At 41.3% G+C, this 25,181-nt stretch overlaps 1 protein-coding gene across 5 annotated transcripts in view; it reads left to right on the top strand.

Moving 5' to 3' along the window:
• PLD5 (phospholipase D family member 5) overlaps positions 1-25,181 on the top strand; it is a 417,084-nt gene that overhangs the window by 380,688 nt on the left and 11,215 nt on the right. For all 5 annotated transcript variants that reach the window (XM_019422935.2, XM_019422950.2, XM_019422968.2 and 2 more), the window contains 3 exons: positions 2,222-2,358; positions 13,748-13,916; positions 23,189-23,303. In XM_019422935.2, coding sequence (XP_019278480.1) covers positions 2,222-2,358; positions 13,748-13,916; positions 23,189-23,303 — 421 coding nt within the window. The remainder of the gene's footprint in view (positions 1-2,221; positions 2,359-13,747; positions 13,917-23,188; positions 23,304-25,181) is intronic.

Below are 25,181 nucleotides of genomic sequence, written 5' to 3'. Positions count from 1 at the left end.
TACAAGTTTGAATATGCTAAATAATGTAGCAAATCAATCATATTATGGGTGGGCAGAGAAGGGAGAAGGGGCCTCTGGCTGGGGAAATACAGAAGTTTCATGGAGGAGCTTGTAGTTGAACTAGAGAAAGCATATTCTAGAGAAAGCATATTCTAGATAGCATATTCATATTCAAGAACCATGTTCTTGACGGGCAAGAACAAGGAAGCTTGGGCCGGAAGGGCTGGCGGGAGCAAATGTGCAGGGGCAGACAGATGAGAGCCAGGCACAGAGGGCGTGATAGCTGGCACAGGAGGGAGGCAGAGAAATGGGAGGCCAGGGCTTGGAGGCCATAGTTCAGTGAGTTCAGACTGGATTCCCAGACACCAGAAATGCTGAGTGTGATGTGTGTGTGTGTGTGTGTGTGTCCATCATGGTGACAAGAAAATGATGTGTAAAAGCCCCAGCAAAGAAAGAGCACTAGAGCCTGAATGGGAGGAGGGGCAGTCAGGAGTAAGAGGGAGACCCAGTGGCCACTAGAAGCAGGAGCACCTGTCTTGGGGACAGGCAGAGTATCCACTGTGTGTGTGCTAGGGAAAAGGTGTAGGACCAGCACTGGGTTTGGTTGGTTGGTTGGTTTTATCTTTTGTAGTTTTTGTTTGGGGTTTATGTTTGTGTCTTTTCTTATTTTTATGTTTTTTAAATTTTTTTGTTAATGTTCATTTTTTGAGACAGAGAGAGAGTGTGAATGGGGGAGGGGCAGGGGGGGCGCAGAAACCAAAGCAGGCTCCAGGTTCTGAGCTGTCAGTACAGAGCCCAACGCGGGGCCTGAACCCACAAACTGTGATCATGACCTGAGCCACCCAGGCACCTCTATTTTTACGTTTTTTTGTGAGGGTTTTTTGTCATTAGTTTTTTTGTTTTTTTTTTTAAGTTTACTTATTTATTTTGAGAGAGAGCACAAGCGGGGGGAGGGGCAGAGAGAAGATCCAAACAGGCTTCGTGCTGTCAGCGCAGAGCCCAGCATGGGACTCAATCCCACGATGCTGGATCATGACCTGAGCTGAAATCAACATTCGGACACTTAACCGACTGAGCCTCCCGGGTGCCCCTGGCATTAGTTTCTTAAAAGACTTGGAAACTCATCTTCATTCCAAAAGAAAAATAAATGATCAAAAACTCAATCTGATAGTCGCCTTCCAAGATGACTTTCTGAGCAGGGACGCTGAGAGAGTATATGACCTTCAACAGGCTCCTTTCCTGCCCCCACGCTCCACGTCTGTCTTGCTTGGACATCCAAGACAACGGCTTCATCTTCCCTCTGTCTAAGCCAGGATAGGCATTCCCACCAGCACAGTGATGGGAGTTGTCCCGAGCGTTGGATGCAGGACAGTTCCAGAAGCCCTCCCATACGTGCACCCCTCCACTCACCACTGCCTCATGCTGCTCAGAGTAAGACAGAAACCCCAGTAATGCTATTTTTAGTCCTGTGTGCTGGGAAAACAACGAGAAAGCCAAACTACATCTTTCTGTAGCAATTTCATCCCAAAACACCTTATTTTTATAAGATGGAAACCACCTTGAGCAACAGGAGAAAAATGCCTCAAGTATAATTTACCTCTTTGTTCGTTGGCTTGAGTTTTTCAGAATATCCTCCTTCCCTGTCCCTCCTGATGAATTTGGTCTTCCTAGTCACTTGCTGGGTTTTTCTTTAGAATTATTGATGACCTTTGCACTCTTCTTCCTGACTTAATGATGAAGAGGAAAAATCCACAAGATTTTTTAGATTGTATGTCTAGAATGTTTTTATGCCCACATCACCTTTCAAATGAAATGACTTTTCGGGTAAATTGATTGCTGTGTGTACATATATGTATTATATGGTAACACCTGAGAAAATTAACTGCTATTCATGATGGAGTGTTCACCAGAGCCCTGTAAGTTTGAGTTAGAATACTCTGAAAATGAGAGGTGTGTATCCTGAAAGCAAGAATTCCCTCCCCAAACAGACATAAAGGTCAGACTTGAGACACATCCCACCACACCTTGATCTGAACATGCCTCAACTATGATGGGATTGAAAATACATTTGTCTATTCTCATAAAGGACTGGAGAGTTGGTTTCAAAAATCTACCTCAAAGCCAAGATCCACTGAAACAAATCAACAACAACAACAACAAAGAGAAATCCCCAGCTGACAAAAATTAATCCTCTGAAAGTTTGGTTTTTGTGTCTTCACAGAATTCTCCCAAACTCTTCTGCCCTAAAAACAGAAGCTTTGACATAGACGCCATCTACAGTGTGATAGACGATGCCAAGCAGTACGTATACATCGCTGTCACGGACTACCTGCCAATCTCCAGCACGAGCACCAAAAGGTCAGTGAGTGAGTAACCTCGTCTTCCAACCCAGTCTCCAGGGCCAGGTGCAAACTAGGGACCATAGGAAACCGGCTGGACACTGAGGTGCTCTCCGTTTCCCTTTAGGTCACACACCGTTCAGACCTCCGAGTGTATTTGCAACTTACCCATGATGCATCTCCTCCCTCAGTCCATTTGAAGGACTCGGGGACTCACCCTACAGAAGTACCACCGTGTTTTACCTTACAGGCATGAGAGCAACTTTAGAATGGAGATCGGGTTGTTTTCAATTTGAAATTTATTTGAAAAATAAAATAAATTGGAAAAAAAATTTCTGGAAAAAAAAAATTTAACACTTTTTAAAAGTTATCTCCGCATCCAGTGTGGGCCTCGAACTCACAACCCTGAGGTCAAGAGTCACATGCTCTACTGACTGAGCCTGGCAGACGCTCCCCAAAAAATATTTCTTGAAAGTTCTTAGCTAGCAGGTGTTCCTGAAGGATATACTGAAACTGAGTAGGTCTGGCAAGATTTTCCTCCAAGGAGACATCATTTTGGTCGTATTCATGTCAGTCTTCATTAAAGGCTGAATTTTTGTATTTTTTCAACTTAAAGAAGAAAGAAACTCAGTATGTATATGTTCTCAGTCAATCCATTCCTCTGTATGAGGAAGCGAGCATTTTAAAAAATGAAGGGATTTGGGGGGCACCTGGGTGGCTCAGCTGGTTAAGCATCTGACTTTGGCTCAGGTCATGATCTCTCAGTTCATGAGTTTGAGCCCCACGTCGGGCTCTGTGCTGACAGCTCGCAGCTTGGATCCTGCTTCGGATTCTGTGTGTCCCTCTCCCTCTGCCCCTCCCCTGCTCACGTTCTGTCACTGTCTCTCAAAAAATAAATAAACATTTTAAAAAATTAAATTAAAAAATGAAAGGATTTTTACAGCAATTCATCATTGTTTAGAGGGGAAATACTTGAAATAAACTTAGGGACGGACTATATGCCCCTAAGTGCATAAATGCCTGGCTGTGCCCCAGATATTTCCCACTTTTGCTCTCCTGCCAGGAATGCACAGATTTGGCTACTTATAAGTGCTTTGAATAACCCATTTAAAGCCAGGAAAAGTTTTCAAAGTGCACATTTCTGAGAGTACAGCCGGAGACCTTTTTAATCTGGGAAATTGCAATTTCAAAATAACCCTTTACTGAGGTAGATGATGAAGTGTGCCCTCTCTTGCTTGAATATTGCTCATGTTGCCAACCAACATACGCCTAATATGCAGCTTCTTTATGCAGATGCCTGTAAGATTGCAAAAGCATGAGTCTCCTGCAAAGTGATCTCCCATAATGACAGTCAAAAAGCATTTTAAGCTACAAGATACACTATTAAAACATTTTTACTTTAAAATATGGCACACCCCTTGAATATTCATAGGTGTTTACCCATATAGTTTTACATGTTTGCTATCTCTTTTTTATTTTTCTCCAATTTATTGGTTTGGGGTTTCATTTTAGATGTCAACTTCACTTTGAGAAGACTTTGAAACATAATAGATATGTTTTGCCTGCTTTTCCTATTATTCAGAATGAGAGTAAGGGATAATAGGGTGATGATTTCTTAGGATTGACAAAACCTTCATTCCATGAAGCCCCACAAACAAAATTAATATCCTTTGTGGCCAGAGAGGAAGGGGTTAGCATAGAGAATCTAAAATAGCTTGGAAATGTAGAAGTTAAAGAAAACTAAAAGAATGTTAAAGAACTGAAAACTCACCTAAAATTTTGCATTTTGGTTATTAATCTACCATTTCAGCGGCTGTTCAAAGAGCAGTTCTCTTATCATACTTAGGATATTTCAAACCCACAATCCCATCAAGCATTCTAATGAAAAGTCATCAGAGGGACTCCTGGGGGGCTCAGTCGGTTAAGCATCCAACTTCGGCTCAGGTCATGATCTCACGAGTTCGTGAGTTCAAGCCCCACGTCAGGCTCTGTGCTGACAACTCAGAACCTGGAGCCTGCTTCAGATTGTGTGTCTCCCTCTCTCTGCCCGCCTCTCCCCCTCTCAAAAGTAAATAAACATTAAATTTTTTTTTAAAGTCATCAGAGACATAAGAAGTTGTTCAAACATCCACGTTATAATTAAATTCTTCTCAATCCTACAAAAAAATTACTTAAGAGTCAGCATGGTTACTTGTCTCTACATTGTCCTGGAGAAAGTTTTCAGAATTCAACTAGAATGAACAAATGGACATTGTCAAATATCAGTGCGTCAGTGTGCCACAGGCTGAGCTTTTAGTCTACGCACTGCTAAACATCCAAATGAAAGAGGAAAAATTCACAGGTTCCCAAAGTAGAAGTGGTTGGTCACATGTAGAAAAATATATACACCATCATTAAGCAACAATATTAGAAGTGACTTCTAACTTTCCAAGAAGTAAGAAGTGAAGGGAACAATGATGTATGGCTAAATCAATCCCACAGTAAAAAATCAGAAGCCCTATTTCAATTCTTCCTGTTTTGGCAATCAAGTGCTGTTTCTTTTAGCAATTCGCATATTTATTTTGGCCTTGGTTTGGGGTTGTTCATTATTTATTTCCTCAGTCACACGAAATACATCTTTCAGAAGAAAACCAGTAAATGTGTGAAGGAACAATAAGAATGTAGGCCGGCAGCCAAGAATACTCTCTCCTGGCAAAGTTACCTTTCAGATGTGAAGGAGGAATAAATGCTTTCCCGAACAAACAAAAGCTGAGGGAGTTCACCACTACTAGACCTGTCTTACAAGAAATGTTGAAAGGCGCTCTTCAAGCTGAAACAAAAAATTGAAAGCACACAAAATTCTGATTAAGGTGATAAACGGGCAGTCAGAATTAGAAAACTGGAACTCTTTTTTGGAACAGTGTATGAAACTCTTAGCTATATCATAAATGTTAAAGAAAAACAGCAACAAAATAACGATAGCTGCTGCAAGCTGGTAATGAAATCATAACATAAAAAGAGGTAATTTATGGCATCAAAAATATAAAAGGAGAGGATTAAAAGGATGATAGGTCAAGAAAAGTAAGCTGCTATCAGCAGAAAAAGGACTGTTTTTTCTATGAGTTGTTTTGGGTAAACCCATAGTAACCACATGGCAAAAACTTAGAACAGTCATGAAATATAAAGAGGGGGAGAATGAACAAATCATCATGGAAAAACCACCAACTGGCAAAAGTAGACAGAAATGGGGAAAAAAAAGAAAGAATGGGAAAAAAGAAAAAGAGAAAAAAGAAACAATAGAGACAAAATAACCAGAAGGCAAAAAATAAAATGGCAGCAGTATATAGTATATATGATTACATATTAGTATCACCCTCAGTGAAAATGGATTGAACTCACCCATCAAAAGGCACAGAGTGGCTGGATGGATAAAAAAACAATATGCTGCCTACGGAGGACTCACTCCAGCTCTAGAGACAAATACAGACTCAAAGTGAACGATGGAAGATGATATTCCAACCAAACGTATGAAAAGAAGGCAAGCGTAGCCGTACCTATAATAGACAAAATAGAATTCAAGCCAAAAGGGGTCACAAGAAGTAAAGAAGGTCGTTATATAATGACAAAGGGGCCAGTATATCAAGAAGATATAGCAATCATAAATATACATGCTCCCAACACTGGAACATCAAAATATATTAAACAATTAATGAGAGATCTTAAGGGAGAAATAGACAATAATACAATAACTGTAGGATACTCTAATACCCCACCATCAACAATGGATAAATCACCCGGACAGAAAATCAACAAGAAAATGTTGCAGTTGAATCTGGAACAAATTTAGAACAAATGGACTGCTCAGACATATATAGAAAATGCCACCCAACAGCAGCAGAATACACATTCTTCTCAAGTGCACATGGAACGTTGTCCAGGATAAATCACATGTTAGGCCACAAAATAAATCTTAGCAAATTTAAGGTTGAAATCGTACCAATTATCTTTTCTGACCACTGTGGTATGAAACTAGAAATCAACAGGAGGAAAGTAAGAAGATCTACAAATAGATGGACACTAACCACACTTCTAAACAACCACTGAGTCAAAGAAGAAATAAAAAGGCAAATAAAAAATTACCTTGAAAACACAATATATCAAATATTGTGGGACGCAGCAAAAGCAGTTTCAAGAGGAAAGTTTATAACTATAAACACAGATACTAAGAAATTAGAAAGATCTCAAATAACCTAACTTTATATCACAAGGAACTAGGGAAAAACAACCAAACAAACAAAAAAACAAAGTAAGCCCAAAATTAGCAGGAGGGGTGAAATATTAAGGATCAGAGCAGAAATAAATGAAACAGAGACTAAAAGCCAATAGAAAGGATCAGCAAAACTAAGAACTGGTTCTTTACAAAGATAAACAAAATTGACACCATTGGCCAGACTAAGGAAAAAAGAGAAAAGACTCAAAGAAATAAGTTAGAAATGAAAGAGGAGACATTACAACTGATACTACAGAAATACCTAGAATTATGAGATGCCTGTGAACAAGTTTATGCCAAGAAATTACATAAACTAGAAGAAATGGATACATTGCTAGAAACACACAACCTATCCAGACTGAATCATGATGAAATACAAAGTCTGAACAGACCAATTATAAGTAAAGAGACTGAATCAGTAATCAAGAAACTCCCAAAACAGAAAACCTCAGGACCAGATGGCTTCACTGGAGAATTCTACCAAAGGTTTAAAGTAGAATTAACACCAATCCTCCCCCAAACTCTTTCAAAATATTAAGGAGGAGGAACACTTCCAAACTCATTCTATGAGACCAGCATTACTTTGATGTCAAAATCTGATAAGGAGACCACAAGAAAGACAACAATAGGCCAATATCCCTGATGAATATAGATGCAAAAATTCTCAACAAAACAGTAGCAAACCGAATTCAGGAACACACTAAAAGAATTATACACAATGACCAAGTGGGATTTATCACTGGGATACAAGGATATTTCAATAATATGCAAATCAACAAATGCAAATACATCACATCAATAAAATAATACATAAAAAATCACACGATTATCTCAATCGATACAGAAAAATCATTTGACAAAATAAAACACCCTTTCATGATAAAAAAAAATGTTTAACAAATTTGGTACAGAAGGAACATACCTCACCATAATAAAGGCTGTATAGGACAAACCAACAGCTAACATTACACTCACTGAAGAGAAATTGAAAGCATTTTCCCCAAGATGGGGAAAAAAGCGAGGATGCCTACTCTCCCACTCCTATTCAGTATAGTTCTGGAAACCCTAGCCAGAACAATCAGGCAAGACAAAGAAATAAAAGGCATACACATCAGGAAGGGAGTAGTAAAATTTGCATGATTTGCTGATAATATGATGATATGATCTATATACAAAGTCCTAAAGAATCAGTCAAAAAACTGTTGGAATTAATCAACAATTTCAGTAAAGCATCAAGATATAGGGGCGCCTGGGTGGCTCAGTGGGTTAAGTGTCTGACTTCAGCTCAGGTCATGATCTCGTGGTCCATGAGTTCAAGCCCCGCATCGGGCTCTGTGCTGACAGCTCAGAGCCTGGAGCCTATTTTGGATTCTGTGTCTCCCACTCTCTCTGACCCTTCCCCGTTCATGCTCTGTCTCTCTCTGTCTCAAAAATACATCAATGTTAAAAAAAAAAAAAGATACAAAATCAATTGCATTCCTTCACTAATGATGAAGCCTCTGAAAATGAAAAGAAGCCATCTCATTCTCAATAGCATCAAAAACAAAATAGGAATAAATTTAACCAAGGAAGTGAAAGATCTGCACAATGAAAAGTACAAAGCTTTGCTGAAAAAAATTGAAGAAGACACAAACAAATGGAAAGGCATACTGTGTTCCTGGATCAGAATTAATATTGTTAAAATGGCTATACTACCCAACGTGATCTACAGATTCAATCCAATCCCCGTCAAAATACCGAAAACATTCTTCACAGAAATAAAAGAAACAATCCTAAAATTTGTGTGGAACCACAAAAGACCCCAAACAGCCAAAGCAATCCTGAGAAAAAGAACAAAGTTCGAGACATCACACATCCTGATTTGAAACTATACAACAAAGCCATATTAATAATAAAAAAAAAGTACAAAAATGGGCAAACATCAACAAATAGAACAAAATAGAGAGCCCAGAACTAAACTCTGGCCTATACAGTCAACTACTATTGAACACAGGCACCAGGAACACTCAATGGGGAAAGCATAGTCTCTTCAACAAATGGTGCTGGGGAAACTGGAGAAAACATGTCAAACAATTACATTGGGCCCCCACCTCATACCACTCACAAAAATGAACTCAAATGGGTCAAAGACTTCAAGCCAAGACCTGATATCATAAAACTCCTAGAAGAAAATGTAGAGAAGGATCTTATCAATAATGGTCTTGGTAATAATTTTTTTCCATGATACCAAAAGCACAAAAGAACAAAAAATTAACATATGAGGCTACATCAAACTCAAAAGCTTTTGCATAGCAAAAAAAAAAAACAAAAACAAAAAAAAAAAACAATTAACAAAATGAAAAGACAGCCTACAGAATAGGGAAAAAGTTTTGCAAACCATACATCAGCTAAAGGGTTAATATCCAAATATGTAAAGAACTCATTCAACTCAATTTTTTTTTAAAAAGGCAAATAGTCTGATTACAAATGGGCAAAAGAACTAATAGACATTCTCCAAAGAGGACATCAAAATGGCCAACAGACACATGAAAAGATGTTCAATATCACTCATCATGAGGTAAAGGCAAATCAAAACAATGATGAGATACCACCTCACACCTGTTACAATGGCTCCTCAAGAAGACAAGAGACAGTAGGTGCTGATGAAGATATAGTGAAAAGGGAACCCTTATACACAGCTGAAAGAAAAGGAAGTTGATCCAATCACTGTGGAAAACAATAGGGAGTTTCCCCCCCAAAATTAAAATAAATCTACCATACGATCCAGCAATTCAACTTCTGGGTGTTTAAGGAAAAGAAAAGAAAACAGAATTCATAATGGAAACAACACAAATGCCTATCAACAGATGAATGGATGAAAAGACGTGGTGCATATACACAATGGAATATTACTCAGCCATGAGAAAGGAGAATATCCTTCCTTTTGCACCAATGTGGATGGACCTTGAGCACATTATGCTAAGTGAGATAAGTCAGACAGAGAAACACAAGTACTGTATGATCCCACTTATACATGGAATCTAGAAAAGTGTAGAAAACAGACAGTACAGTGTTGGTTACCAGGAGATGGGGGGTGAGCAATAGGAGTGATGGTGTTTAACGCTGCGAACTTGTAATGAATAGTAAATAGGCCATGGAGATTTAATGCACTGTATAATGAATACAGGCAACAATATTACACTGCAATTGTGTAATATGATAAATATCAGCGCATTGGCAATCATGTTACAATGTAAAAATGTATCAAAGTAAGATGCTATACATCTTATTAAATTTACAAAATGTTGCACATCAAAATTTATTCAGTAAGAAAAAAAAAGTAGGCTGGGGCACCTGGGTGGCTCAGTCAGTTAATGTCCAACTTTGGCTCAGGTCATGATCTCGCAGGTGGTGAGTTTGGGCCCCTCTGCTCTCAGCACAGAGCCCGCTGCAGATCTTGTCTCTCTGTCTCTCTCTCTGCCCCTCCCCAGCTTGCACACTCATGCTCTCTCTCTCTCAAAAAATCAATAAACATTAAAAAAAAAAGTAGGCTGATTAGTCTGTGAGCTATTAACATTTTTCATTTATGTTTTCATTCAACTAATATTTATTGGGCACTGTGCAGGAGTGATTCAAGTATGAGCAGTGTATGGTCCCAGGAACTCCATCCAGTGGGGCAAATGGACACAGACTAGATTATCATAACAATGTGGTGAACGGAATAATGAATATATGTACAAAATAGTATAGGTCCTCAATGAAAGAGCATTTGTGGCAGTTTCAAAGTTAGAAGAGGCTTCTTGGAGGAAATGCTACCTTAATTACATTTTAAAATAGGCAGGAGTGGGGTGCCTGGGTGGCTCAGTCAGTTGGGTGTCCAACTTCGGCTCAGGTCATGGTCTCGCGGTTCATGGGTTCGAGCCCCGCATCGGGCTCTGTGCTGACAGCTCAGAGCCTGAAGCCTGTTTCAGATTCTGTGTCTCCCTCTCTCTCTGACCCTCCCCTGCTGGCACTCTGTCTCTGTCTCAAAAATAAATAAATATTTAAAAAAATTAAAATAGGCAGGACTTAGAAAAAAAGGATAAAAAGGGAGTTTTCCAGGTAGAAGGGATAGCGAGCCAAGTTTCAGGTGGAGACAAATAGCCTAGCACATGGCAGGGTCTGTCACAAGTTCAGTCAAGTTCAGTGCTGGAACACAGAACCCGAGGTAAGGTCATGTGAGATCCACTTGGAGGAAAGGCAGGGACCAGGAACGGGAAGGCCTAACTGTGAGAGATCTTGTCACTTTGGGAAGCGTCTGTTATGTTTTAATCACGGGAGATATGCTTTTAGACAGATCCCTTTGGTGGTCATGGAAGATGTACTTGACAGGGACAAGACTGGAGGCAGAGAAACCACCTTGGAGCTGTTATAGTGGCCCAGGTCAGGGATAATGAGGGATAGGAAGGACAGAATAAAGGACGTACTTGCCAAGAATATTTTTGAAGTACATGGTGAATGGTAAAAAGGAGAGCAGATGTAAGAATTATTGCCGAGTTTTTACCTTGGGTGATTAGAGGATGAACATTGTACGTACAAAGTGGAGGCCACAAAAAATATAAGGAAATAAGCAGACTTGTGAATTTGAGGTTCTTGTAAAGGTCCAGATCGGTAAAGATCTTACGAAGATATTCACAACGAAGTCTGAAGAGGGTTAGCCTGGTGATATGGATTTGGAGCTTTTCAGATTATAGAGGACAGTTGAAATCAGGTACATAGATGAAGCCACCAAGGGGTTGGCATATACAGTGAGGAGAACAGAGGGTGGTGATGGAATAGTATGGGAACATTGACCATAGAAGAGACAAAGAGGCATTCTGAGAGATAAGGGACAGACCATCAAACCACAGGGTCACAGAAGCCAATGGAATTAGTCATCAAGAAGAAAGAAACCATCAACAGAGCTGCATGTGACTTAGACTAACTACAATAAGAATTGAATGATATCCATTAGATGTGGCAGTTGGGCTATCCCTGCTGACTTTGAGATTTGCAGAATGGCAAGCTGGAGGCCAGGGGGGCAAGAGGCTGAGAAGTGAGCAGGGGTGATGAAGTCAAGTCAGATGTTCTAGATTACACTGTCAAGAAGTTATGTTCAAAAAAAAAAGTAGAAACAGACCTAGAAATACAGAGAGAAAACTGACGGTTGCCAGTGGGGAGGGGCAGGGGAGGGACAAAATGGGTGAAGGAGAGAGGAAGATCCAGGCCTCCAGTTGTGGAATGAGTAAGTCACAAGGATGAATGGCACAGCATAGGGAATGTCCTCAGGGATGGTGTAATAGTGTTGTGTGGGGACAGATGGCAGCTACCCTGTGGTGAGCACAGCATCACATACAGATGTTGAATCACTACATTGTACACCTGAAACTAATGTAACATTGTGTGTCAACTATACTCAAATATAGATAGATGATAGATGGTAGATAGATGATAGATAGATAGATAGACAGATGATAGATTTGTTCAAAAAAGAAAAGAGATTGTGCACCAGCCACAGAGTGATACAGAGTCAGGGAAATTTTCTCTGAATGGATGAGATTTACATTTTGTTCTCAAACTACAAGAAAGGTGGGGAGGTGGGGGAGTTGAGACTGTCTTCAGGAAGGAATGACCGATGAAACACAGCTGCAGAGGGTCAGGGGACCAGCCCAAAAGGCAGAGTGGTACAGGTCTGATGCTGAACAAGGTTGCCTTATCCTCTAAGCCAGAAGGAAGGGGAGAAGGGTGTATGAGGCTCTCAAGGGTAGAAATCTGAGGGACACTATGACTGAGAAGCTACATTTTTGTGGACAGAGGAAGAAACAAGTTTAGCTCGAGTGGGGTACAGCTTAGAGTAATGACGGAAAGGTCTGGGAGGCAGAACCGCCCAAGGCAAGGACAGGGGTGCTGGATGGTGAAGGCCCTGATGGGCTTGTGCTGGCTTCAGCTTCACAGGCTGAACTGACTTTGTTCAGTAATCCTCGGCTTTGTGACCATTGAAATAGACCAATGTGTGTGGCTAGGTGAGGCTCTGAGCCAGGATTTAGATGCTACCAAGAGCTAGAGGAAGGATCAGGGCAGGTGTCCTTCAGGCAATCAGCACTGAGGTTAGGCTGGGCCAGAAAGGGGACCCAAAGCTGATAGAGCAGGAGAGTGAGAGGGTCACCGGGCTGGGCCCACACGGGGCAAGAACATGGTCAGTGGGGATTTCCCAGAGTATGGGATGCTGCAGGACTGCAGCCGGTCCAATATAAAGAGGAGAACTTTGAAGGTGCAGTGATCATGAGGCCAACAAGCTAATGTTTTGAATAATACTTTATTAGTCCAAACTGAGTTGGCCTGGATCTAGGGGAAGATTTGAACAAGTGAACAAACAAGGTTTGTCAGGGCTGAGGGGAGACAGAGATTTGGGGCTTATCCTTCCGAAGGAAACATTTGTTGTTTTTTCTTCTTAAATGAGAATTAAATGACAATTCTGGAAGTGACATTGTGTGTGTTGGTGGGGGGCTGACCCCACTTCTTACACGTAGTGGGCAAACTCTTGTAGAAAAATACATGGCCAGACTTCTGGAGAGTCTCTGGTCAGGATTTAATTAAGGCAGAAGACTAAGGATTGAGGGAAGAGGCTGAGCCTCCAGGAGAAACTGTTTGCCTGATGGAGGAGTCCAAGGGCCAGAGTAGCTGGGGGCTTGGTCAGGAGAGGAAGGCACCCTGGAAGTAAGAGTAAGGGGAAGTTTGGATGACCAGAGCAGAAGCTCATTTGGGGGGCAGTTTCCAAAGAAGAGGGGTTCAGGCAGCATTTGGGGACCAAAGAGGTGCTCGAGGCTCCGAACTGGAACTCTGTTGGAAAGTTGATTCTTTGCACACGTATGAGCTAAGGTCCAGCTGGAGGCGGGTGCAAGTGTGGTGAGGGTAGCACATGGTCGAAGCCAACCTGTCCGCATACTCCCCCCACACACCCTGAGGCCCTGCTGGTGGAAGAACACGTTTTAGGCAGGGGCAGGACCCAGTAAAGCCTCTTTCCAAATATCCAATCAAGTTATTTACAGAAAGCAGTTAACGATTGGGTTAATATATAAATGTTCTTTGTAGTCTAGTAAATTACTTTCCCCCAGCTAACTTATTTTCTTTGTTTTTATCCACATGGGTATTATTTCTGCAGGACTTACTGGCCAGACTTGGATGGGAAAATCAGAGAAGCCTTAGTTTTGCGAAGCGTTAAAGTTCGACTCCTGATAAGCTTCTGGAAGGAAACAGACCCCCTTACGTTTAACTTTATTTCATCTCTTAAGGCTATTTGCACTGAAATAGCCAACTGCAGTTTGAAAGTTGTAAGTATGACATTGGCTTACGTATTATTAAATAAAAAAGGCTGATTCCCTCTGCATATCTGTGAAAGCTATGAGCATTTGCACTCATGTAAACTGCCAAGTAAGAACCAGGATAACAGTCTCTGATAGTGAAAAAGCACTTCAAAAGTAGGATAAGTAATGTTTCAAGACAAACACTCTCGAAAAAAGGAGCCTGGATCCCACATTTCCTGGTGCCTCCTGGCCCTGCCCTGTTTTTATACACTGCCCATGGTGTCCTCTCCACTTTGTTGGGTCTGCCTCGTTCTCCTGCCTGCCATTCCAGTTTCTAAGGCCATGACCTCAGTGAGGTCGCATGCACCTGCACAGCCTCCCCCAGCCCCAACGTGCCCCTGGCTTAGCTCCTGCCCTTGTTTCAGCCCCCGGGGCCACATGCTAATCCATATCTGCCTACTCTGAGCGGGGCAAGATTGGGAATTGGTATTACTTTCAGTGTGGTAACTCCCTAGCTCATGTTTGACTTTCCTTGGGTCTTTAGCTGTGACTTCCTCTTCCTCACCTCAGGGCCTTTGTACATGCTGTTCCCTCTGCCCATAACACTCTTCTCCTCCATGCTTTATCTGACTAATGCCCTCTAGTCCTTTAGGGCTTACATTTTCCAGCCTCCACTGCAATCATTCAGCAATAGTACCCTGAGAGGGGTGCCTGGGTGGCTCACTCAGTTAAACATCTTATTCATGATTTTGGCTCAGGTCATGATCTCACAGTTTGCGGGTTCAAGTCCTGCATCAGGCTCTGTGCTGATGGTGAGGAGTTCCCTTGGGATTCTCTACTCCTCTCTCTCTCTGCCCCTCCCCTGCTTACTCTCTCTCTTTCTTTCAAAATAAATAAATAAACATTAAAAATATATACCCCAAGATCCTACTTTCTGCCAGGCACCCTTCTAGGTGATGGGTCTGTGCTCCATGCAGCATTTAAGGACCCAAGATGACGGGGGCACCACCATCCACTCTGACACATACCTTCCAAGATAGTCCTGAGCCTCAACATCCCAAGGTCGATCAGAAGGAGAGAGAGACTGGAGGGCTTCCCAGGAGGCATTTATGGGTTAGACCTGGAGGTGGTGAACATCCCTTTAGCCTTCATTCTGCTGCTCAGAAATCACTCACCTGTCCACATTCAGTGGCAGAGACAGCTTATGAGTGTGGCTTTGCACAGCTCAAAGTTCAGGACCTCCTAGTGATGTGCAGGACTGGACAGCAAATCTGGATATGGCATTTCATAGTTCAATAAACAGAAACTAAAAACAAAACAACAATCTCCTACAAGACCCAAGACCCAGGTTGAAGTTGCCTCCTCCCCACGTAACAGGAACAGGAGAAGGACAGTAAAAACTCCCATTCAGGAGAGGACACTCAGCAGTCACTGGTCCAAGTGATCGTAAAATCCTTCTGGGCAGGTACAGTGAAGTCCTCCTGTGCCAGCTCCCAAGGTTGTTTTCAGAGTGAACAGTTAAAGGAGGTTTTGGTTCTAGCTCATGGTTTCTCTGGCAATGCAATTTTCTCAGAAACATAATAGGCTTCTGATTTGTTTGCTTCTAGTCATTTCGAAGTACCAGTAACCACAACCAAAGATTTTGTTGTGCATAATTCCCAAACTTCACTAATCATGCTTCCTTTCCCATATACCTCTGCCTCAGCCTTCCTCTTCTTCTCCTCTCCCCCCTTCTGTCTCTTCTTATTAACGGTGGCTTCATTCAGGTCATCAGACTTGGGTGGGAAGATTATACCAATTATGATTACTTCAGTTATCTGATCTTTGCTGCAGAAATGAGTCTTTTTTTTTTTTTTTTTTGAGAGAGAGAGAGAGTGAGCATGATGGGGGGTTGGAACACAGAGAGAGGGAGACAGAGAATTGAAGCAGGCTCCAGGCTCTGAGCTGTCAGCACAGAGCCTGATGCAGGGCTTGAACTCACAGACCATGAGATCACGACCTAAGCCGAAGTCAGAGGCTTAACCGACTGAGCTACCTGTGTGTCCCCGTAAATGAGTCTTAACTCAGTCACTTAAAGCATTCTTCAAATTTCTTTTCTACTATTGGGCTCCCAGCACAGTTTTTCCAGCCCTTTGAAATACCATATTTCTAGTGTATCTGTTCTCTTCCATATATGCTTGCAAGCCAGCAAATCCATCTCTGAGCTCATTTATCTCCTCTACTAACTTCCTAAAAGCACTAGTAATGACCCATATACACTGTTAACAATTTGTTTTCCCATCCGTTGCCCTGTAGCCAAAGGTTTGGGGGTGCTTAGTCTTCCTTCCAAATCAGTGCAGGTTATGGTCTTACCAAGTATTTTTCCACTGCATTAACATGGGTCTCCATTCTTTCCATCCTGCAATACCAATTTCCTTGCTGCCTGCTGCCCATGGGATAAACCATTGCCACATGTTTTATTAAGTTTTTATTGCTGCTGTCATGGCAGTATCTCACGTCACATTGCCTGGATGTAGTAAGTGCTTAATATTTTTTAAACAAATGAAGGAATTGGTTATATTCATGAGTGTAGACCTTTAGACAGGCACTGCATTAAATACTTTGTATGTACTATTTAATCTTCATAACCACACTATGAAGTGGGAAATTTTCCCATTGTACATACATTGAGAGTGAAGCCTGAAGAAATTAAATAATTTCTCTCCAGGACACTAGTTAATAGTGGAGAGAGATTCAAATACAAGTCTTTCTAACTCCAGAGACTGAGCTCTTAAACCTCATACTGTATGGTCAGCAAGTGGAACAAATAATTGAAGTTATAAAGGTTTTTTTGTCTTTCCTATCTATATTAAAAACATCATATTGATATCTGCTCGAAGACCTGAGAGGCTACTCATCTGACTGATGTATCTCTGAGGATCAACAAAAATATCAGATAAGATGTTTTTTAACTCAATCATGCCATTAAATATTTTTTAAAAGTTGAAATTATCAACAATTTAAAGACATAAAATTCTAGAATTTACTATAAATTTCAAAAAAAGCATGCTTCCCACATATATTTTGTTTTAATCTTCCTAACATTCTGGTAATATTGATAAAATAGAAATTTTTATTTCCATTTTACTGGTTTTTATAAACTGAGGCAGCCATGCACATGTCTGAGTTCACAAATAAGTATTAGAAGTAGAAACAGGTCTATGAAACCTACAGCTAACATCATACTCAATGATGAAAAGTTTTCCTTTAAGATCAGAGACAAGACAAGGGTTCCCATTCTTACCACTCCTATTCAACATAGTACTGGAAGTCCTAGCCAGAGCAATCAGGCAAGAAAAAGAAATAAAAAGTATCAGAATTGAAAAGGAAGAAGCAAAATTGTCAGTTTGCAGACAACATGACTTTATATATAGAAAATCTTAAAGACTCAGCCAAAAAAAAAAAGTTATATTTAATCAATGAATTCTGCAAAGTTACAGAAATACAAAATTAACACACAAAAATCAGTAGTGTTTCTATACACTAACAATGAAATTTCTGGAAGGCAAATAAAGAAATGGATCCCATATACACTAGTATTAAAAACAATAAAATACTTAGGAATAAATTTGACTAAGGAGGTGAATAATCTCTATACTGAAAACTCTAAGGTATTTATGAAATAAATCAAAGACAACACAAAACAATGGAAAGATATTAGAAGAAGTAATATTGTTAAAATGTCAATACAACCGAAATCTATCTATAGATTCAATGCAATACTATCAAGACTCCAATGGCATCCTTTAGATGTAGAAAGTAGAAAAAACACTCAAAAATTTATATGGAACTGCAAAAGAACCTGAATAGCCAAAGAAATCTTGAGAAAGAAGAACAAAGAAGGAATTATAACATTTTCTGACTTCAGGCTATACTATAAAGCTATGGTCATCAAATATGGTACTGGCATAAAAACAGACAAATAGACCAATGGAATAGAATCAAGAGACCAGAAATAAACCCAAGCATATACAGGCAACTAATATTTTTCAAGGGAGCCAAGAATACTCAATGGAGAAAAGACAACCTTGTCAATAAATGGTACTGAGATAACTGGATATTCACATGTAAAAGAATAAAACTGGACCCATATCATACACCACTCATAAAAAGTAACACAAAACAGATTAAATACATAAATGTAAGATCTGAAACCATGAAATTACTAGAAGAAAACACAGAAACAAAGCTTCTTGACATGGATTAGGGTAATAATTTTTTGGATAGGACCTCTACAGTACAAGCAACAAAATCAAAAATAAATATAAGCAAATGGGATTACATCAAACTAAAAAGCTTCTGCCAACAAAAGAAACCATCAACAATGTGAAAAAACAACTTATGGAAGGGGGGGAAATATTGGCACACCACATATCTGATAAGGGGTTAATAGCCAAAATACATCAAGAACTCATATGACTCGATAGCAAATAACCCAATTTAAAGATGGGCAAAGGAGCTGAATAGACATTTCTCCAAAGAAGATAGACAGAAGGCCAACAGGTACATGAAAAGATGCTCAACATTACCAGTCATTAGGGAAATGCAAATTAAAACCACTATTAGATACCACAGCATGCCTTTTAGAATGGCCATCACCAAAAAGACAAGAGGTAACAAATGCTGGTGAGTGTGTGGAGAAAAGGGAATTCATGGTAGGAATGTAAATTGGTATAGCTACCATGGAAAACAGTATGAAGCATCCTTTACAAATTAAAAATAGAACTATCATATGATTTAGTAATTCTACTTATGGAAGTATATCCCAAAGAAACCAAAACACTAACTCAAAAGTGTATCTACATCTTCATGTTCATAGCAGCAATATTCACAGTAGCCAAGACGCAGAAACAACCTATGTGCCCGTTAGTGGATGAATGGATAAAGAAGTTGTGGTATATATATACAATGGGATATTATTCAGCCATAAAAATGAGGAAATACTGCCATTTGTGACAACATAGATGGGCGTTGAAGGCATTATTCTAAGTGAAATAAGTCAGGCAAAGAAAGACAAATACTGTATGATATCAATTGTATGTGGAATCTAAAATTAAAACACACACACACAAAGTCATAGAAAAAGAGATCAGACTTGTGGTAACCAGAGGTGGGGGGGGGGGGGAGGGTGAGAGGCGGGGGAATTGAAGCAAGGTGGTCAAAGGGTACAAACTTCCAGTTACAAGATAAGTACTAGGGATATAATGTACAACGTGATGACTTCCGCTAATGCTGCTGTAGGATACGTAGGAAAGTTGTCAAGGAAATCAATCCAAAGCGTCCTCATCACAAAGAGAAAAAAAAAAATGTCTTCATTCTTTTCTTTTCTTTTCTTTTCTTTTCTTTTCTTTTCTTTTCTTTGTATTGTGTCTGTATGATACAATGTATGAGAAGATGGCTGTTAGCTGCACCTATTGCAGTCATCATTCACAATATATGTAAATCAAAACATCATGCTGTACAACTAAAATTTATGCAGTGATAGATGTCAATTACTTCTCGATAAAATGGAAATAACAACAGGTCTGTGATTACTACTGTAGGTCTATTTTCCGTGCCAGGTTTGCAAATGAGTGTGATAACCAGGAGTTGCATCAGGGCGCCAACTTTAGTGTGGAATCAGATATCAGGGATTATAGGAAACACTGGATGGTCCCAGGAAGCCAGGCAGAGAACCAGGAGAATAGAGTCAGTTTGTGTTCAGTACCTTTCCATGGACAAGAGAATGCTGGGGATTGTTTCATCTGCAGGGAGAGCATTTTCCAGATAACCGAAGGGGCATGTGAGGCTGCATGGCAGTGAATAGGTTCACCATCATATTCCCAGGGCCTAGCATGATGCTGGCACAAAGCATTCAAAGCATATATGTGGAATGCATGGATGGATGTATGGATGGATGGGTGAAATAAAAAAGGGAGCTGATGGTTTAGGAAGGCTCTATGGGAACCAGTGAGTGGAGGGAACACAGCCCATGTCCAGGACATGGTGGATGTGGAGTTATTTTTGCCATTTTCTCAAACGGGGGATGTGCTTGGAGAGGGGTGAAGAATCTTTTGGGGGAAGTCATTTACTCAGAGCACAGTGTGCTTGCACTTAGAGGGGTGCCATAGTCAGACTTACCAGATATCACAATGTTTTAAAATATAACTTTAATTATGATTGAGGTGTGACAACATCAATGGATCAGAAGACAACAGCCATTGCAAAAATAGTTTGTTTTACCCATAGATCTCAAGAGAAGGGGGCATAAGGCAGGAGTGAGGGGAAATATGGGCAAGGGCCTTTGTTTGGTTTACGTGGTGGTGGAACAAGCAAGCAGGGTAAGCCAATTTAGGATTGGAAAGTTTGAATAATTTCAGTGGGCCCTTGGGCCTAGGAGCTGTCCCTGATTTCCTGGTACCTGACCCTGGGGTGATTAGAGCAGACGGATAGTGACCAGAGTGTGAGAGCCCAAAAAGGAGGTGGTTCTGGGTATGGTCCCTGGACTGTTTGGTTTACATGTGAGAAGTGTGCTCACAGGCAAGTTGTTTGCTATCTCTAGGAATTAGCCAGCCCTCAGAAGGGCAATCCCTCCAGGCTCAGCAGGACCCAAATGTCAAAGCATCTGAATACAGAAAATAAGAAGATATGACTAATACAAGCAGAAGCAGAGGGGGAAATGTCTGGGGCCCATCACACATGGTGCATTTGCTCCTATCTCTTCTCTAAGCCATTGTCAGTTGAAATCTCCATCATGAAATTAGTGCTCTCATTTAAGACTTGCAAGAAATTACAAGGAAAGTAGACTCCATTATTTTATTCTCTACTTAGCTCCATCTTTGCAAACACTCATGGTCTCATTACTTGAATCAACCAAACATTAATAGTTCACCATTGGACGTTTCATGAAACAGAGACTCTGGTCCTCATGGAAGCCAGGCCCTGCACTTCTAAGCATTAAGATAAGCCTGGGTGGGAATGAAGCCTGCAGCCCCTACATCTAGAACACAACCTGGGAGTGAGGCAGGGAATCTCTCTCCTCAGAGGAGTGGGCACCCCTATCCTTGGCTTGGGGGGATTTATGTCCATGAGGGGACTCATGGGAAACAGACTGCATTCACAGAATTGCCCCTGTCAGCTAGGCTTTTATTTTTTAATAAATTCATAAATCACTTTTGGGGTTCCTGGATGGATCAGTCGGTTAAGTGTCTGACTCTTGATTTCTGCTTAGGTCATGATCTCACCATTCATGGGATCAAGCCCTGCATTGGACTCTACACTTACATTGTGGAACCTGCTTGGGATTCTCTCTCTCCGTCTCTCACTGCCTCTCTCTCTCTCTCTCTCTCTCTCTCTCTCCCTCTCTCTAAATAAACTTTGAAAAACATTTAAAAAGTAAATCACTTTTGAACAGTCTTTGCTGTCACCTACAGCATATTAGGTGTTTAGTAGTATGTCAGTGAATACAGTATGATTTCTGCTGCCACTTTAGTCTCCCAGATAAAGCTGTCTCCCTCTTTTGGGCATCTTCAGCTTTCTAGAGCGAATGGGTTCTCTGTAGAGCCTCAAGCAGTGATGACATCCCCAACTTAAATTAGGATGTATATTTTGTTCTTTTTTACATCCATCATGATTCCACAATAATATTTTCCTCAAAAGGAGGCAGTAGAGTGTGTGGACATGTGTTGTGATAGAATGTCTGAGCAGGGTGACTGCTCTTACTGAATGACAGGTGGGTATCACAGGACCTCACAGATATATAACTATGACTTAAGAGCATTCACAGGTAATCAAGTCCATGGGAAGAGTCCACAAAACGTGGCTATATGTGAGCCGTCCAAATGACACAGATTTTGCAGGAGACAGGAACTGGGACGAAAGGGAACTGATGCAGCATTAATTACCTATCATCATGGTAATGTGGCCCCAGGTAACACTGTCCTCTGTGATGTGCAACTGACAGTTCTTGGGGAGTAGATTTTGGCCTGTGCACCACTGATCTCAAGGAATCTGCAGAACATCAGAATAGAATTTTCAAGGGCTGCAGGGGACCTTGGTGATCATCCAGTTTATCACTCCTTCCTCACCCTTGGGCGAAGGGGAAGACCAACCCTCATCGTTTCCCCAAGCCAAACTTGAACACTTACAGTTTTCATTTTGTTCCGTTTAGTTCCGTTTAGTTACTTTGATAGAGAGAGTGAGAGCGGCAGAGAGAGGGAGAGGGAGAGAATCCCAAGCAGGCTCCACACTGACAGTTGCAGAGCCCGACGCGAGGTTCAAACTCACAAACTGTGAGATCATGACCTGAGCTGAAACCAAGAGTCAGGTGCTTAACGGACTGAGCCGCCCAGGAGCCCCAGACAGTTACAGTTTTCAAACTAAATGATGTCTCCATTTCTAGGTAGCATCTCATTTTTCTCTCTGCCTCTTTCCTTCAAACACGCATGATCCCACAGCCGTCAGACATTCAATCCAGGAAGATTGCACACACAGTGCTGAAAACGCTCAGCCTTTTCCGGTGTGGAGGAGATTTGAGACCTCACCTTTGATGGTGTGTATTCTGTGAGCTCTGTCACAGTTCAGTCCTCATCTAAGCAACTACCAGTTCCAGCAGATTCCAGAGGCACCAGCCCGCCTACCCCCACTGTCAGCCCCCACATCCCGGGCCTCAGGTGCTTTTCGGGTAACGTTAAAGTTGAAATTCAGGATTCCCGGGTTGAAGTGATTTTTTTTTTTGACTTGCTTATTAAAAGAGCTTGTAGACCTAGGTGTTCAGATGGAAAATATTTGTTCCTTTGGCAAAAATCTCTTTCGACCTTTGCAAATCCCCAGCTTAATCAGCTAGTCATGGACACGAGCCTGCTGCTTCTTATAATGTATGCAACACAGTGGAATATTCATTTGGTTCATCGGTGTGCATGACAGAAAGCGCCCTGAGGCCGACTTCAGATGCTACTGCACCCTGATGAATATGACAATGAGAATTAAACCAACGTCTGGCCCTCGCCCTGGTGAAAGAATGAATTTTGTGTTCATTTTGCAGCTTCAAAGCGTTCATTATAGACCTAGTTGAACACGCTAATTTTCTCTCTTGTTGCCCGTATAGGCTTGAGAACAAAAATAGCTTCATCTATATGAAGAAACAAGACTGTGGCTTTAATAGCCCAGTATGAGGTCTGCTGCGGCTGTTTGGATAAGAGACGCTCTTGTGCTCTTGCACAAAGCCAAAAATGTTGCCTATTCACCTGCTTTATGAATGGGTTTATTTTTGTGTCTTACAGAAGTTTTTTGATCTGGAAAGAGAGAATGTTTGTGCTACAAAAGAACAAAAAGATCACGCCTTTCCTAAGTTAAATCGCAACAAGTACATGGTGACAGACGGCGCAGCTTACATCGGTAGGTGTCAGCCTCCTCAGGGGACAGTGCGGGTCAGTGGCGGTCCGACTGTGCTTTTCCGTACCCCATGGGGCCCTGGAGGAAACAGGAGGGTGAGGGCCAAGAGCTCTTGAACTGAACATCTCCTCTAGGGCTTGGTTCAAGCACGAGGACACCACAGAAGATGTTTTCTGTAAGTGTTTTCGGAAATTCTTTGGTCTCCTTGCCTCATTTGATAGGTGAGGAGGCGAATGGCTCGTCAAAAGTGAGTCCTGGTGGTCGAATGAGCACAGGGGTCCCTTCCCACCCACCTACCACAGCCAACCTGTCGTGAGTTATAGCAGCAGACGTGGTGGCCGCTCGGTGCCAAAATGAGCACTTCTTGGGCAGCAGTCCCACCTCTGCCACTTTATAAATGTCTAACCCTGGAGAATTTACTTAAGCTGTCTATACCTCAGTTTTCTCATCTGTAAAATGGGGCTAATAATAGTTTCTACTTCATTCCGTGAAATTTAAGTGGAATGATATCTGCAAAGCGCCTTGGACAATTAAAACCGCTGGCACACAGATAATACCTGATTCGTGTATTTTTTATTTTTATTTATAAAACGTTTATTTATTTATTTTGAGAGAGAGAGGATGAGAGCACGAGCAGGGGAGGGGTAGAGAGAGGGAGAGAGAGAATCCCAAGCAGGCTCTGTGCTGTCAGTGCACATCCTCATGTGCACAGGGCTTGACCCCACGAACTGTGAGAACTGAGCTGAAATCAAGAGTTGGACGCTGAACCGACTAAACCCCCCAGGCACCCTAGTTTTTATTTGTAAGGTAATTTCACAACCCAGATGCAGAAATCATACCTCCTGGTGGAATTGTTTACTCGTGTGTCGGATCTGTTCTCCTCTCCTACAGTGTGGGTGAGTCCAGGGTAACCCCTTAATTGGTACCATCAACTGCAGAGTGGAAATTATTATCTATAAAAGAAGGTACATAAATCACAAAACAGCAGCGTGGCTATTACTGTAAAGATGAAGTGACAGTCTCCAAGTAGAAAAGAAAAACGTGTGTGGAATGAAAGAATATGGAATATGGGTGTTCCCCCATTCAGTGAGTGAGTGGAATATGCCCTTTGTGCTTTGTAAACCACTTTATCTCATTTGCTTTTTTTTTTATTTATTTTTGGAAGAGAAGGAACATGCAGGGGAGGGGCAGAGAAAGGGGGGAACAGGAGGATCTGAAGCGGGCTCAGCTATCAGCACAGAGCCCAGCACGGGGCTCCAACTCACCACCTGTGAGATCCTGACCTGAGCCAAGGTCAGATGCTTAACCAACTGAGCCACCCAGGCGCCCCTATCTCATTTGCTGATAGGGAAGGTGGCCTTTATCACCTACAGTTTAGAAATGAGGACCCTAAGACAGGAATTGACTTAAACATGCAGATGTGAAGAAGAGCGAGTTCTAGGATCCGCGGCACCCAGAGCCCCACCCCCACCCTGGAACCAGAGGAAGACACTGCCATCAGCCACTGGACAGTTAGTTACTCCATCCTGCCTTCTAGAAAGGTGTTCTTTTTCCATTTCGAATAGTTATGTGTCCACATTAGGAGAAGAGAGGATTGGAATTTTTTTTTAATGTCTATTATTCAAGCTGTTTTAGGATATGAGAATGTTACTTTATTCATGCTGTCCCTCTCAGTGGCTTGAGATGTAATAGTTTGGATTTTCTCATGTTCATCAGCTTACGGAGAGTAGAATGAATCAGCTTCTTTTTAAGCAAGTGACAAAAACGAACTCAAAATCATTTCATCAAAACTGGGAATTTCGGGCTCAATAATTGGAAAATACAGGGATGGATCAGGTTTCAGGCACAGTTGGATTAGGAACTCAGATCTGGATATTTTAC

The sequence above is a fragment of the Panthera pardus genome, unplaced genomic scaffold (assembly GCF_024362965.1).
Source record: "Panthera pardus isolate Hobbes unplaced genomic scaffold, ASM2436296v1 HiC_scaffold_21, whole genome shotgun sequence".
Classification (NCBI taxonomy): Eukaryota; Metazoa; Chordata; class Mammalia; order Carnivora; family Felidae; genus Panthera; species Panthera pardus.
This window is presented reverse-complemented; position numbering and strand designations above follow the sequence as displayed.